General features: G+C 40.4%; 1 protein-coding gene across 24 annotated transcripts in view; it reads right to left on the reverse strand.

Moving 5' to 3' along the window:
* LDB3 (LIM domain binding 3) overlaps nucleotides 1-15768 on the reverse strand; it is a 154935-nt gene that overhangs the window by 52408 nt on the left and 86759 nt on the right. For 23 of the 24 annotated variants that reach the window (XM_075610532.1, XM_075610533.1, XM_075610540.1 and 20 more), the window contains 2 exons: nucleotides 11501-11670; nucleotides 9785-9821 (listed from right to left, as the gene is read on the reverse strand). In XM_075610532.1, coding sequence (XP_075466647.1) covers nucleotides 9785-9821; nucleotides 11501-11670 — 207 coding nt within the window. Of the gene's footprint in view, nucleotides 1-5709; nucleotides 7562-9784; nucleotides 9822-11500; nucleotides 11671-15768 lie in introns of those variants that run through there. The other variant, XM_075610557.1, reaches the window with a different exon arrangement.

Genomic DNA, 15768 nt, shown 5'->3' on the forward strand with positions numbered 1-15768 from the left:
AATGAGGAAATGCGCGCAGCTGAAAGGGAGAAAAAAAAAATCGCGCATTTTTTTTTCTCCCTATAGCCGGCGAGCTCCTGCTTCTTGCCAACTTTAGTTGGCGGAGAAAATTGACGAAAATCGCGCCAAAACCAGCCGCTAGATGGCGAGCGCGCCTTTCTGAATTCGGATACTTTTCAGACTGGCGAGATGTAGTTTCTCGCCAGCCGTGCGGCGAGATTTTGAAATAGAAAAAAAATGGCGCGTTTTTCCTAGCTCGCCATTTTCAGCTGTTTTTTGCGCAATTTTCTCCGGAAAATGGCGAGATTTCAAATAGCGCTGCTCTCTGCATGAGGCCCTTAGTGCTGACGAACAGGGTACGAGGAGAGCATGGACTGGCCTTCTTGGAGTCAGCAACTGGCTGTCTGTATAAAGCCTTCCGTAAGCACAAATACTTGCTGAGCTTCCCAGTGGGTAATATCTCTCTGAGCCATATGGGCTGTAACAATTTTCATCCTATTGCCTGTTCACTGAAAACGACAGACTTGGGAACAGCAGCCTGATAACGCCTTGCGATGCTAGGATCCCATTTCAGTACATCGACTGAGTACCACCAATGTCCGGGGTGCTAAACTCCAGTCCTCAAGCCCCCCCTCACCCCAACAGGTCAGGTTTTCAGGCTATCCCAGCTTCAGCACAGGTGGCTCAACCAGAGGCTCAGTCAACGACTGAGCCTCTGATTGAGCCACCTGTGCTGAAGCAGGGACTGATTGAGCCACCTGTGCTGAAGCAGGGATAGCCTGAAAACCTGACCTGTTGGGGGGAGCTTGAGGACTGGAGTTTAGCACCCCTGAACTATGTAATAACCAGGATGAAAGAAGCCAAAGCTCCCCAAATCCGTGACCCACAGCCCTTATTTTTTAGCTAGCTCATGTACAGCAGGAACTGAAAGTTAGCAACATGTGACATCCCGGCTTTTCTTTGGCTCTCTGCGATCTCTCCGTGAACTTCTATTTACATTAAAGCAGATGACCCCGACCAGTAGATTGGGGGTTCTGATTTGGCAACAGCTAGAAAACCTGCTGGGGTTTAGAGAGTGTAAAGAGAAGAATGATTTTGCCTCTGCTTGTTCTATTGCTTGGTTTGGGGGTAAAACCTTTTAGGATTTGTTGATGATATTTAAAGGTTTAATAAATAAATACATTTTCAGCACAGTTGGGGTGTTCTTGGTGTGGTGCTTGGTAACTGAAGACAATTAAGACATTAGAGGGAAAACATCTAGAAGAAACAAGGGATAAATAACAAAGGTCTTATTGCAATCAGGAGTCACATGCATTTGTAGTTCAGGTCCCAGATCTGCAGGGCAAGGAAGCCAGTTTCTCTTTCTCAGCCACGTAAGAAAAAGACGGAGCAGCCCACGCCAAAGGCCGTTCACAGCCTGTATGTTTGCATAGAGAAATATTCATCTGTGTATATTGTGGTTAGTTTGGAAGGTGATGGAGGGAACCTGGTTACATAGAGGGACATAGGGACATAGAGTGAAGCACATGCTGTCTGAGACTTGTCTTATAACCATTTGCCTACCCATGTAATTCTGGTTTTAACAATAAATGCCCAAATCCACAAAAGGGTACTACGCTTCAGCACGCCACACCTTAGCACCTAGCTTAGCAACCTTTTGTAGATTTGGGTAAAAGTGAGATCTTACTTTAGTATAAAATTGTGTTTTTAATGCTTCTTACCACTGAAAGTGAATAAGCTGCACTGGATAGTGAAATGTGTATGGTAATGTAATTGGACTAATTTTTCCATATTCTAATTAAAGAATGAAACCATTAGAAATAGTTCTTGGAATTCTCCCAAGAATATCTTCACCTCAACATTTCAAAACCTGCTGTCTCCCACTAATTACCGATAGCAGCGCATCTGCTGCGGTGACAGAAAGAAAGGAGCAAAGTGTCACAGGTATATTTAATGATTCACTGATATCCAGAGCATGGTGCTCAAGCCCCCCCAACAGTTTTCAGGATATCCCAGCTTCAGCACAGGAGGCTCAATCAAAAACTGAGCCATCTGTGCTGAAGCATGAACTTATTGAGCAACATGTGCTGAAGCAGGGATATCCTGAAAACCTGACCTGTTGGGGGAGGCCCTGTTGGAGGAGGGGTGGCTTGTGAACTGTTTTTGAGCACCCCTGATCTACAGTATATATATATATACACGTGTGTGTGTGTGTTGTGTGTTGTGTGTTGTGTGTGTTTTTCTTGCATAGCTTCTTATATGGTTGTAAAAGCTGTACACAAAGGAACACTGCTATACCAAGCATTGAAGCAAGCCGGGAATGTTATATCTATACAAACACATTGCCACAGTATGCTGGACATACACATGGAACACAAGCTATCGCCATAAGTATGAAGGAACGAACAGTATTACTGACGAGGTAGACAAACAACAGATAACTGTATATATAAGCACATAGAAGAGGATAGATATATTTTAGATAGATATATTAGCAACAAATAGAAAATATACCATCTTTCTACTAAAATCTTCTGACACAAATCCTGACATATCCTGCGCACTCATGTGCTTTTATTGTACAACTACAAGTAACACAATACTATTTCGTACACAAATCTAGGTTACAATTTCTATAGACAATGGTATCAGTTTCCTCCCTGTCTCACATTGAACACAACCACTGTAATTAGTCTATACATAGCTATGCTACGATGTACAGTATGCTATATCTCACCTATTATCATTCTTTCTACATCTGCTACTCAGAACCATTTCTCTGGGGTGATTTACAGTGTTTGATTCTACTAAAAGCTTGAGTCAAGCATAAAATGTCACAAGAGAGAATCCAACGAACACATTAATGGAAGTAACGCCACAATCAGAGAGACAGCAGTGAATGCAATGCATGTGTCATGTTATTGGATAACATTCACTGCTAAGCTATAAGGACAAAACATGCCTGATCCTTTCACAGTGATATCCTAGTGATGTATTTGTGTATGCTAACCCATGAAAATGAAGTGGCCTATTGAAAATACAATTATTGGAAGGGGGGGACTGGGGCAAAACAGTTTGAGACCCAGTGCCAGCTGCAAGTGATCTTGAGAAGTTACTTTATACCTCCATGCCTCAGGCATCAAACACATACAGTAGAGTGCATGCTCCTTGGTGCAGGGGTTCATAGAGCCTGCGTATTCTGCATATAGAATTCTGCATACATTGTCAGCACTGTATGAGAATACATTCTTATCATATCATATTTTTGGAATGCAGACAGGAGGGGAGGTACAATGCATAGTCATTGCCTATAAAACATGCAATTGACCTCTAGCTGCATGCACTGCATGCGGTGAGTAATCCCACCATACTGCATGTCTAGCTACTGGAGTATACATGGAAAGAAGAGAGGAATTATATACAGAGAAGAACAGTAAGAGGTTAGTATCAAGTAAACAAGCACAGGCCACAGCAGAAAAGGGTACTTCCCTATTTCATAACCAATCAAGCAATTTTACCTTGAAGGCCGATTTTGCTTTGTTTTATGCTTATTGGCGGCCCCTTTGGCAGCATCTTCATGGATGCACAAGCGTGCGACTTATTTGTTCAGTTTGGGATTGCAGGATGGATACATTGCCACACGTGCTACATTGTATCTACTGAGCTGGTCTATCCCTTTAAATGAATGGCCACAAACACTCAACCACCGCCCACTCTCCCCCAACCGCATTAGTGTTATAGCTTCATTAGGCAATTTCTAATCTACATTTCAGCTGATACAAAGTAACAATACCTGTAAGGTCGGTAAGATATGTTTAACTTTCAGTGCTTTTCTATATGTGTACACAGGGGCCTCATTAGCACCAAGGGGTCTACATATGTATTTACCTTTCCTCAGCAAATTCCCCAAATGGCCTTTTAAAAGACATAAGGCTCATACATAGATGCTATAGCTGTTATATATGAGATTTCCAGATCCTATATGTGTTTTAAACCAAGAAACAAACTATATGGTCTTTGCAAGTCGTAAAACAAATGCAAATATGTATGGATAGTTGTGCACGTCCATGGATGTATGTATGGATAGTTGTGTACGTCCAGGACCTATAGAACTCACAAAAAGTTATTGTAGAGCTGACTTGGAAAGCAGCATATGAACGGTGTAAGACAGAATCCTCTCTTACTGCAGGGGAGACAATTACAGGGCCAAGCTGGGGTAAGAATAAATAGCAGCTGGGCAACAGGTAGGTCCATATTGAAACAATAGCCTACAGGAGTGGCCAACGCCAGTCCTCAAGGGTCACCAACAGGGCAGGTTTTCAGGATATCCCCGCTTCAGCACAGGTGGCTCACTGGCTCTGTCAACGACTGAGCCACCTGTGCTGAAGCATCCTGAAAACCTGACCCGTTGATGGCTCTTGAGGACTGGAGTTGGCCACCCATGGTCTAACATAACAGGCTTTTAAAGCAGCAATCCCGGCTTGCCTGACCTTTCCTGGTTCCGGAGATATCTGTAGTTTTCTGTGTGCCGGTTTTGACACAAGAAACAACAAATATGAGGGACTACAAACATGGCTGTCGGGGTCAAGAAAAGAAGGTTGCGATGTCATGCTTTTTTATTGCTTGTCATATCAAGCCCTGACCCCGGCAGCCATAATGGTTTGCCTCTCCGGAACGGGAAGATATAGGGGAACCACCAATGACTTCTGGGGGACTGAACGGGTCAGAGAAGTTAAAATGCTTATACCCCTGATTGCTGCTTTAAAACAGTTGGGTAACATTGTTTCCACATAGGCAAAAATGATTGGCTTTGGTATTAAATAAATAAACTAGCCTTATGGCACTAAAGTGGATATTATTGTATTAACATACTGTAATCGCTAATATTTAATAGTTTTATAATATGTTTAAGCTTTATATTATATGTATGTTGTGAGGTATATACCCCATCTAAATATTCTTGTATTTAGCCAAAGATTCAAAATGACATTTGTTCTAGTAATTTGAGATTAAAGCAATAGTACTCGCTAATCAAAAGTACTTTTTTTGAAAGCTTTATTTTCCCCTCTGATGAGTTGGCAGTGATGTATCTGTCAACTAATTAGAATTTTTTAATTAAATACATTCCGGTTATATAGCAAAATAGAATGTCACTCTCATATGTACTACTCCATAACCAGGGCCGTTTTAAGACCTTCGTAGGCCATAAGCACTTTTATTTCTAGAGGCCTGTGTGTCCGATATTTTTATGCTAATTTCATCGTTTGCTTGTTTCTTTCGATACTAGTGATATTTGGCATCAATACTTTTGTTTCGATATTTAAAGGTATCGATACTTCGAAGGCATTTTAAATAAAAATTTGCTGTTTTCTCTTATTTTGTGATATTTTTTTTTTGTTTAGGTATTTTTTCAAGTGAAATATTGTAGGCCCTAAAAGGTTCGTAGGCCCCAGGCACTGTGCCTAGTCGGCCTAATGTATAAAGCGGCCCTGTCCATAACCACTGAAGATCAGATGAAACCGCTATTTATCCAAAAAGCCAAGTAGAAACTTTATATGTAAATTGAGAAGAGAAGACATGTAACTGGGGCCATTTACAGTGGAACACAAAAACGTCCGTGTAGGATTAGCTATTATCCAGTACTACTGCTTTCTTTAAACCTCTAATCCTCAGTAATCTAGTGGTTAACGTAAAAAAGCACAGCATGTATTTTGATTTAACCATTTTATTTTCACAAACATATAATGTGCCACTATTCATACAGAACATTGTAGGCAACAGCAATACAGAGAAGTTAACTTTGAATTCAAAGTTCAAAGCAACACAACATTGAAGCCAATAAAATAACATCTTATATTATATGAACACCATTGTCTATTTGTTATCACATTCCTCGATATGAACAATGTTGCCTACGTTCTCATAAATCTAGTTGAAAAAGAAAAACTAATAACTATTGTCTCATTGTAAATCCTTACAATACCTCGAACAGAAACCCCGTCTAATACAATGTATCAATCAGACTCCTTAACAACAATGGTACGCAGACGGTGACTCAGGAGATGGTTAGTAGTGTGTTTATTCCATAGGATGTTTTCTCCTCTTTCTGCTAAAAGCATCTTAATCAACATAAAGGTTAAAATACAAAAGAATGGAGCACTACAGTAAAACTCAAACTTTATATAAGATATAAGCACCTTATTTGGGACCTATAGCTTAAGTGTCTCTCTGAATGCCAGTGGCAGATACCCCCCACTAGATTCAAAAAGTGCAACACACTAGATCAAGGGGGCTCACCTCCAGGCCTCAAGACCCCCAACTGGTCAGGTTTTTATGCTATCCCTGTTTCAGCACAGGTGGCTCAATCAGTGGCTAAGTCAAAGACTGAGCCACTGATTGAGCCACCTATGCTGAAGCTGGGATAGCCTTAAAATCTAACCTTTTGGGGGGTCTTGAGGACTGGAGGTGAGCCCCACTGCACTAGAATACAAAACATATTCACTTCAAATATAAAGTCCACCAAACAAGCCAATCCTTCAAATCTTTACAATCGACAGCTAGTACGTGGCTTCCAAATGCCCATGTAGAAATGTTGTCAGCAACTCAAAATAATAAGACTACATTGTCCTTCAGAGAAAGCCAGGGTTATATGTTGCCTTCAGAGCTGCAAAGCCACCTCCAGCATGAATTAATTCAATATAGACTACAAGCCATTTAGATAAAAGGGTTATAGGAGAATCAAAAGTCATCAATATCCACATCTTGCTTTGAACCTGATAAGATGGTGCATTGGCACAACTCTGCAATGACACACACTAACCTTTTCTACTTGAACAGTTTCTAACCTGCAAGCATACCAGATAGAAAGCTAGAAACTGAAGTCACTCTCCTGTCACTTGCCACCTGCAAATACAGTGTGTTTTGCATACTACATAAAGCCTCCTAGGGCAGCAAAACCACAAAACCACCAATGTTGCTAAGGCTTCCAAACCAGTTTCCATCACTGACCTGCATAGCAGGCATGCACGCTACCTAATCCTATGCCAACCATGTCCATGTGTAATTTCCAGTCTACAATTTACCAGCCCAAACAGATGATCGAGGAAAACCTGACACTATGTTAGTTTGACCTTATTTTTATGTAAAGGAAATACAACAGCCATTCACTTTTTTAATTTCAACAGCACTTTTCAACCCTACATTTCCTACAGAGTAAATGCAACACCGAGCAAAATAATGACCTCTTTACAAGCACTAAGGTTTGTTTTTTTATTGACAATGGAGGGTTACAACAGGACTTGCAACAGAAAGGAGAGTAATGACAGGCACTGCAAGAACACACCCCTGTGCTTTCTATTTATATATTTATATGTATGTATATGGCAACTCTTTAATGTTTAGTGATGCGTTCCATTTGAATGTGCTTCATTGCCTTTCAATAGATATTGTGTTACACGTGGGCGTATGGCTTTAAACATTAAGGATTTGGGCCGAAAGGCCGTGATGCCACTTGCGCAATTTGGTAAAGCGTGGGCTGTTACGTTCCGTTTCAAACTTTTCCCTGTGGCATGGAGAAACAGAGAGAGCGAGAGAGAGCGAGAGAGAGCGAGAGAGAGAGAGAGAGAGAGAGAGAGAGAGAGAGAGAGAGAGAGAGGAGGAATAAAAGGGAGAGGGGTTAGGGAGCGCGACCTTCACTCCCCAGCCTACAGTTATGGCAATTTATTTGGATTGTTACGACATTCACAAACATGGCCCCTTTACATCTCTATTTCCTAAACCATGGACAGCTTGAGCCAGTCGTCAGACACCTCTCTGATATTGAGGATTTCCTTTGGCAGAGCTGCTTTTGCAGTGTGCACTTGGTTCCTATACACAGTTCTGTTATTGATTGCCTGTCTGAACTAATGTGTGTGCTGAGGAAGAGACAATCAGCGCTCCACGTCTGTCTGTAATATTTAGGATAGCGTTTGAACTGACCAATATAGTACGAGCCATGCTGGGGGTGTTTTTTTCTCTTCATAATTATCTATGATAAATTAAATGAAAATACCACTTGTGAGTACATCCCCATCTCAAACAAGTCCACAACCCAGCCTTTCCCCATTATTTTGTGGCATACGTTGCGTCCACTGCAGCCAGGGATTCTGGGTAATGACATGCAAATGAGCACTCACAGTGAGGCCCTCTTTGCTTCTTGTCCATTTTAACATGGACCCCTATAAGCTTATGCCTGCCGCATTACACAGATTTTTTCCCCCACCAATGCTAACTTATGCCTCCAACTGGTTTACCACTCGACAAAAAGTTTTCATTTCATTTCCTGCTTTTTAATTGCCTCCATTTTTAAAGCACCAGGTCAGTTTACGAAGGGAAGAAAACATAGTAGCAACTAGCTTATTATTTTTCACTATGCTCGTCTAGAGCAGGGGTGGGAAACGTCAGTCCTCAAGGGCCACAAACAGGTCAGGTTTTCGGAATATGCCTGCTTCAGCACAGGTGGCTCCATCAGAGGCTCAGCCGAAGAAGCCACCTGTGCTGAAACTTGGATATCCTAAAAACCTGACCTGTTGGTGGCCCTTTAGGACTGCAGTTGCCCACCGCTGCTCTAGCTGGTTCTGTTGAAGGTTTTATTTGGATCTTTTTCTTAGCACTATTTAAAACCTGATTTGACCATCCATTCAGTAATATGCGCTGAGCTCTGCACGTTTCCCTCCCTTGTACATTCTCCTGCCACTAAAAGCTATTTTTGAATCTCTCCAGATCTGAAACATGTTTCTCTTAAACTGGGGTTTCATTTTTAAAAAAGCAGTTAAACAAATCGAGTTGTTTGTCAGCTGATAAACTTAATGTCAAATGCAGGCTCGTTAATTTCTGCATTTCAAGAAGTCTGTCTTCTATCATTTAAATACCGGCAGCTGCAACACTACACAGGTCACTGAATGAAAAAAGTAATAATACTTTCTGTCATTTCAAATGTGGCCTATGTATGTAAAAGCATTTTGTGTTTAAGGAGTTGAACTTAGGTCTGGTTTAATTGCTTGTAAATTATCTTTAATAAAGGGTCCTGACTACGCTTCTCAGTAAATATATGAGACCCAAAAGGTCGAAATAGCGGTCTGTGAGTAGGTTACTGGCTCTGCACTTCTTTAACCCAGGCAGTGCTGAAAAAGCTGTGTAATGCAGCAGGCATAAGCTTATAGGGGTCTATGTTAGAATGGATCAGAAGTAAAGAGTGCTCATTTGCATGTCATTACCCAGAATCCCTGGCTGCAGTGGAAGCACTGTTTGCTAAGTGATAATGGGTGAAAGACAGAGTTGCAGATGTGTCTCAGATGTGGAAATGCGCCACAAGTGGTATTTTTATTTACAGTATCTATATGAAACATTCATAAATGTAATACTCCCCAGCATGGTATCAATCGGGTATAGAATTGTAAACAAAGACAAACTTTGATTTGAATGGTTTTCACTGAGTTTATTTATTAATGAATGAAATGTGAATGCTGTATTGAGTAATACACTTCACAGAGGGTCTCGTCCAAATAAATTGCGCATATGATTTCAACACTACCACAGCATCGTTTATAGATGGCTTCTTACAGACCAAGTCCAAATACAGAGCTGGTCACTGCTCGGGTCTCTTGCATGTTGCCAGTTTAAAAGCCAATAGCAAGTGAACTTTGTGTTAAATCATGTTTAATTTGTGTTTATTAATTCTGCTTCAGAGCTTTAGGCAGTTGTTATCAATTAAGATGGCCACATTGTTTTGCTGCTAGTTGCCTACCTTGATCTTCTCAGGGCATCTTCATCAGGGTCTTGCACTGTGGGACAAACAAGAGGAAATGTTACTGGAAGTTGCAGCCCACATTAAAACACGTGTTCCACTGTGTTAGCCAGGGGTGGGCGACTCCAGTCCTCAGGGGCCATCAACAGGCCAGGATATCTCTGCTTAAGCACAGGTGGCTGAATCAGTCCCAGCTTCAGCACAGGTGGCTCAATCAGTGGCTCAGTCTTACTGATTGAGCTACCTGTGCTGAAGCAGGGATATCCTGAAAACCTTACCTGTTGGTAACCCTTGAGGACTGGAGTTGGCCATCCCTGGTGTAAACACTACATTTAGAAACATGGCACCTAACCTCATGAAACATGAGGGCTCTTTCACTGTAAAACTTGCTTTGGTCTCTGTTTTTTTAATTGCTTAGGTCAGGGATGCACAATTTTTTTCTTTGCCCCCCCCCCTGCATGCTCCCCAACTCCTCCCCCCCCTTATCTTTTCTCAGGCATCGGTGGCGTCATTAGCCTTCACGTTGCCATGGTGACGCATCGCCAGAAGCCGGCTGAGAGCAGGTAAGAGGGAGTTACAGAGGCCTCGCACGCTCCCCCGGCATTTAATTTAAATGTTGTGGGGAAGCGCGCGGGGCCTCTGTAAGTGCTGCGCCCCCTCCCCCCCAGAAAATCTTGCGCCCCCCAGTTTGCGCACCCCTGGGTTAGGTGATTACTCCCAAGCCTTTCTGAACATGCCCTAATGAACTCCACAACCCCTTCATTTAAGTTCTTCTTCTTCTAGATTTCCTCCAGTTTCATTCTAGGGCATTTAAAGTCACCAAGGGGGACATTCTGGGGCATTCTCCAAGATTTACCCCATTGGGGCCCAGATGCATAAAGCTCTATTAAATCAGGGCTCCTAATGTGACCGTACCCAAAACAGGAATGGAAGTTAAGCTCCCCGAGTTTACATGGTTTCCAAGACAAGCGCAGTACCATATCTCATAAGCATAATCTTAAGGTCATGTTATTCTAACATTGCGTTATCGTCATTCTTTATGTGTTACTGTTATCCTGACCTGAGCGTTTGCTGAAGTGGGGAGAAATAGGAGAGGAAAGGGAAATAGTGGTGGGAAATAATGCCATGTTATTTAAATGATTAATTACCCCCATCCAGGCACGGCAAAAGCCCTATTTCATGGTCTGGATGTGAGTACGGGCAGTCCTCGCTATCCGTCGTTTCACTTTACGATGGACGGCATATCCGACACATCACAATGCAATCCTATGGGGCCGTTTTCTGACGCCGTCTTATCCAACGCTCGCCGCCACTGATTAACATGGGGCTCACTTTACAACACTTTCACTATCCAACCCTACTTTCCAGAATGGATTACGTCGGATAACCGAGGACTGCCTGTTACACCAAATGTAGGTCTCACCTAACTAACGTAACGTTAAGTCCCCGTAGTAACTTTAGTGGATCTGAGATTTTATGATAACGCCTTATTTGCATGGCATATCCCTAACGTCCATGATAGTTGATGGGAGAAAACGTGACTTAACATAGTGTTATTGTCCTTTGAAGATACAGCATTAGTCTTAATGTGACGCCAAGTGATTAATGGAGCTCTGTGCATTTGGAGCCCAAATATCCAATTCCATTAGTATACTTCATCAACAAGCCAGAAGTGCATGCACATTGTCATTAGTCTTGCGCGTTAAGTCTACTCACTGTATTCCGTTCCAGTCATCTGTGCGAGGACACGAAAGGACTTGGACTGCAGGTTGGCAGCACGGCGTGCCCAGTCGTCAATCTCGTATTCACTTTTGCCCTGATTTTTAAGCACAGCCTGATACACTGGAGAAGCAATGTCTATGAGAGGATCTTTAACATGGAGGTTACTGCAATGCAGAAAGAAGCCAGTTGGAAATAGCCACATCAATGTTTTTTTTTTTTTACAGCTCCATGTCATGCGGACACAAAATCACCAACAAACATGTTATAACAAACATGGGAGAAAAACTGGAGCAGTGAGAGAATCTCATGAGGAGCTAGAAGTCATCAAGCATCATCAAACTGAACCTCTTCACTGCTGCAAGGCCGAATGCGATACGCACCATTACAGTGAGTGGGAGAAAGCAAGTCCTGTATTTTAGACAAGCAGCAGAATAGTTGTAACCAATGGCTGCTATAAGTCCTCTAGTTTTTTTTTCCTGTCAACATTTACTCATCACTGATTGTTTATGGAGATATTTCTTATAAGAGGATAAAGGGGAGTTTTTTTTCACCCAATCTTTTTTTAGCCCAATCTGTTCATTTTTTTTAAAGGGAGTAGCAACTTAAATGACCCATTTTGAGTCAATCAAATACTTATCAGGTACTTAGTTGGTTATAGAATCAGAATATGTTTTAAAGTTATGAATATAACAATGTTTCATACACGTGTGTGTATATATATATATATATATATATATATATATATATATCTGGGCACTTTAAAAATGTAGGTGTATGTATGTGTATATATATATATATATATATATATAAATATATATATATATATATATGCACAAGTTGTATGTGAATTATACAGTGGGAACAGATGTCTCTTCAAACATCTATAACAAGGCAATCTCTAATTTCCTGTGAAAAATAAAAAATAAGTTTACTAAATGCTGATATAGGAAATGTTATTTGTTTTACAGATGATGTATTAAGGGTCCTTTATATATACTGAACCAATCTTAGCCTTTTAAACTTGGCAGCATCTTGTTGACATGCTTAACTTCAGCAGCTTGCTATGTTAGAATTGATGAGCTGTTGAGCCCGGCTGGAGAATCCCCTCACCCAGCAGAAATATTGACCAGCAAAAGAAAGAACATACTTGTTCTTCCTGTTAGCCCATGTTCAATATGTGATGAAGCCGTCTTCTATTCGTGAATGTAATTGAACTCTTCTCCACCAGAGGGAAGATATATTCACGGCATACTGAAGTCATTATGAGGGCTACAGAGAACTCATAGTTGTAAAGAGAAAATAACTTAGTAGTTCAGACTTTTAATTTAAAAATATCCTTAAAAACATTTTAACTATCTGAATATCTTGGATTTTCAATGCTGTGTAATTATTGCTCGCATGATTAGATTCCGGGCTGTCCTTGAATTGTTGATCATTGACGAATTGCATTGAGTGTAATTTGTGTTTCACTTACACAATTAAAAAACTTAAAACATGTCTGTTATCGCATATTTTATTGTGATCAGAGTATCCTGATCAATTATATATTTTTTATCAATAGTTTTGTGTTATTAGAGAAAGGGGTATGGGATGTTTTTTTGGGAGGGAGGTGTGAGTAAAAGTTGCAGCAAATTTCTAATACTTGGTTGATTAAATTTAGTGCATTACTGGCATTGTTGCAGGATATTTTCTAAATGAGAAGCCACCAGCAATTTTCTATAGTGAATTTTCATTAAGAAATTAGCATTCACATAGATAAGTCACATTGGACATTCAAGAACTTAAGTCATTCTTTAATGGAGCTTATGGTCATATATTTTCCAGAACTGCTGACATCTAAATACTGGATCTTGCCTGTTAAATAGACAATAATGATAACGTCGAACAGTTGCCATTATTGGTAAGACAAACATATCTTTTAACTTAAAGTTCTAAAGGATGTAAACAAAGGCTTGTATCATTTAAACAGTTACGTCTCATTATCAGAATTTATACAATACGTAAATATCTTTTGTAGCCATTGAATTGTAAATGTGGTTATTTTGTGAGGCTTGCAGTGGCCTGTTTTTTCTTCACATGCAATAATCAGAAACTTGAATGGACTGCTTTTTAACGTCATTTTCTTTTACATCAAAAAGCCTTTATTTACATCAACATAACCACATACGCAAATTACCATCACCAAAACAGTTTCTCAAAATATAATCAAACCTCTCTGAATAAAGAGCAAGCTCAACTTTTTCTGGTATATGTACAATTTTCTTCAAAATCTTTACCACCTCTTAGCTGTAAAGGTTTGAAATGTGCACTGGCGTGGGTGCTGCCATCTTAAATAAAAGTAAGTGTTATACATATCAACTATCCTTTATGTCAGGGTGCTCAACTCCAGTCCTCAAGACCCCCCCCCCCAACAGATCAGGTTTTAAGGATATACCTGCTTCAGCACAGGTGGCTCAATCGTGAACCACCTGTGCTGAAGCAGGGATATCCTTAAAACCTGATATGTTGGGGGATCTTGAGGACTGGAGTTGAGCACCCCTGCTTTTATGTGACCAAACATGTTGGATAACACTAGGTTTCAATATATATATACTTATTGTAAAGAGGTTTGATTGTAACAACAGAACACACAGAAAAGGTTACACATAACGCTTGGTTCTTGGTATATATTGTAACAATACAAATCAACAAGATTAAAAAAAAAACACACAAAAAGGGAAAAAGTTATTCAGAGCAGATTTGCTTAACTTAGATCCTGGCATGAGGTTGTAAAATATGTTTAGGGACATATTTACAAAGCAGTCTTCATCCAGGGGACACCTTCCAGCACAGTCTATGGGGTGGAAGGTATCTTCCATCTCTGGAAGATGTCTTCTGGCAAAAGGCCACTTAGTAAATATGGGCCCTAGCCTTTTTTTTTTCTTTTAAAGTTTAAAGTTATTGATCCAGTGGGAAATTATTCATTAACCATTCCAGATTATTGTCTTTTTTTTAAAGTAGCGGAATATTATTTAATATACCATTTGCCCCAGTGAAAAATAGAAAACAATGGTAATCTATCTCTAACATATTCAGTTGGTTGATATAGGTCCTTGTGTCATTTGTAATTTGGTTGTACTATCTATTATATTAAGTTCCCAACTAACTGAAATGCATAACAATTACTCTTGCAGATAGGCATACTGTAACACATGTCCCTTGAGACTTATTTTGTAAAACCCGATGAAGATAACTAAATGTATTGATTCCCTTATATATGGGAAGAGAAAGGCAAAGCCTAACTAACCTAACCTATATGAAGAAATGCCAGTCTATAAACCTATGAGAACCCTTTAAATCAACACAACTCTAAACAAGTTAGATTCCCAAAAACTCCAAATAGATCTTCATTTTTAGACTCAAGCATCACCGGTGTACAAATGAAGTTATTCATATCATTTTTCTGCCCATATGTAGATTTGTCATACACTATGGTGTCTGAACACCCTGTTAATTTATATGGCTGAGTGATGTACCACAAAGTTAATGAGTTGTTTTTTTTAAATTGTGGTTATGTTTTTATTGCTTTGCTTGAGGGGCTTGAAAATAACACATTTACTGAGCATTGCACTAAGTAGAAATCTCAGTTACAGTCTATGGGACAACAATGATGTGCATCTTATTTCAGGTTGTGATGTATGCTGAAAATGTAATACACAACGCGTGGGAGACTGGCAAATAGAACATCATGAGAGGACAGTGTGCAGACATAAGACAGCTGAATGCAGACTAGAGCAAGCACACTTAGAAGCCCTGCTACTTGTGACCTGTAAGTAATTGCAGACATTCTGTGCTGCCCTCTGGGGATGAGTGATCTTATTAGTTATTAAAGCATCATTCACTGATCATTATTTTATTTATTTTACTCTTGCCGGAACTGGGGGGTTCTGCTGAGCTCACCAGTGGTCGCCCAATGTTCGGGACACACCCGGTTCAAGAGTGTGCGAGCTGAGCATTATAGGGGACCAGCCAGCAATATGACCACCGAGGTCAGGATTTGGCCGGGCAGCCAATAGAGAAAGCGTGAAATAATCACAGCTTTCTGTTGGTGGCCATTTTTGTAGCCCACAGCCATATTTGTAGTTTTTTTTGGTGTCAGAACCAGCACAAAAGAACTACAAATATCTCCGGAACCAGGAGGTCCTGGGAGATATTTCTAGGGACCATTGATGACTTTAATTAGGATAAAAATAAAAACAATCACCCTAGGATGGAGCTCTTTT

The sequence above is a fragment of the Ascaphus truei genome, chromosome 8 (assembly GCF_040206685.1).
Source record: "Ascaphus truei isolate aAscTru1 chromosome 8, aAscTru1.hap1, whole genome shotgun sequence".
In the NCBI taxonomy this organism is placed as follows: Eukaryota; Metazoa; Chordata; class Amphibia; order Anura; family Ascaphidae; genus Ascaphus; species Ascaphus truei.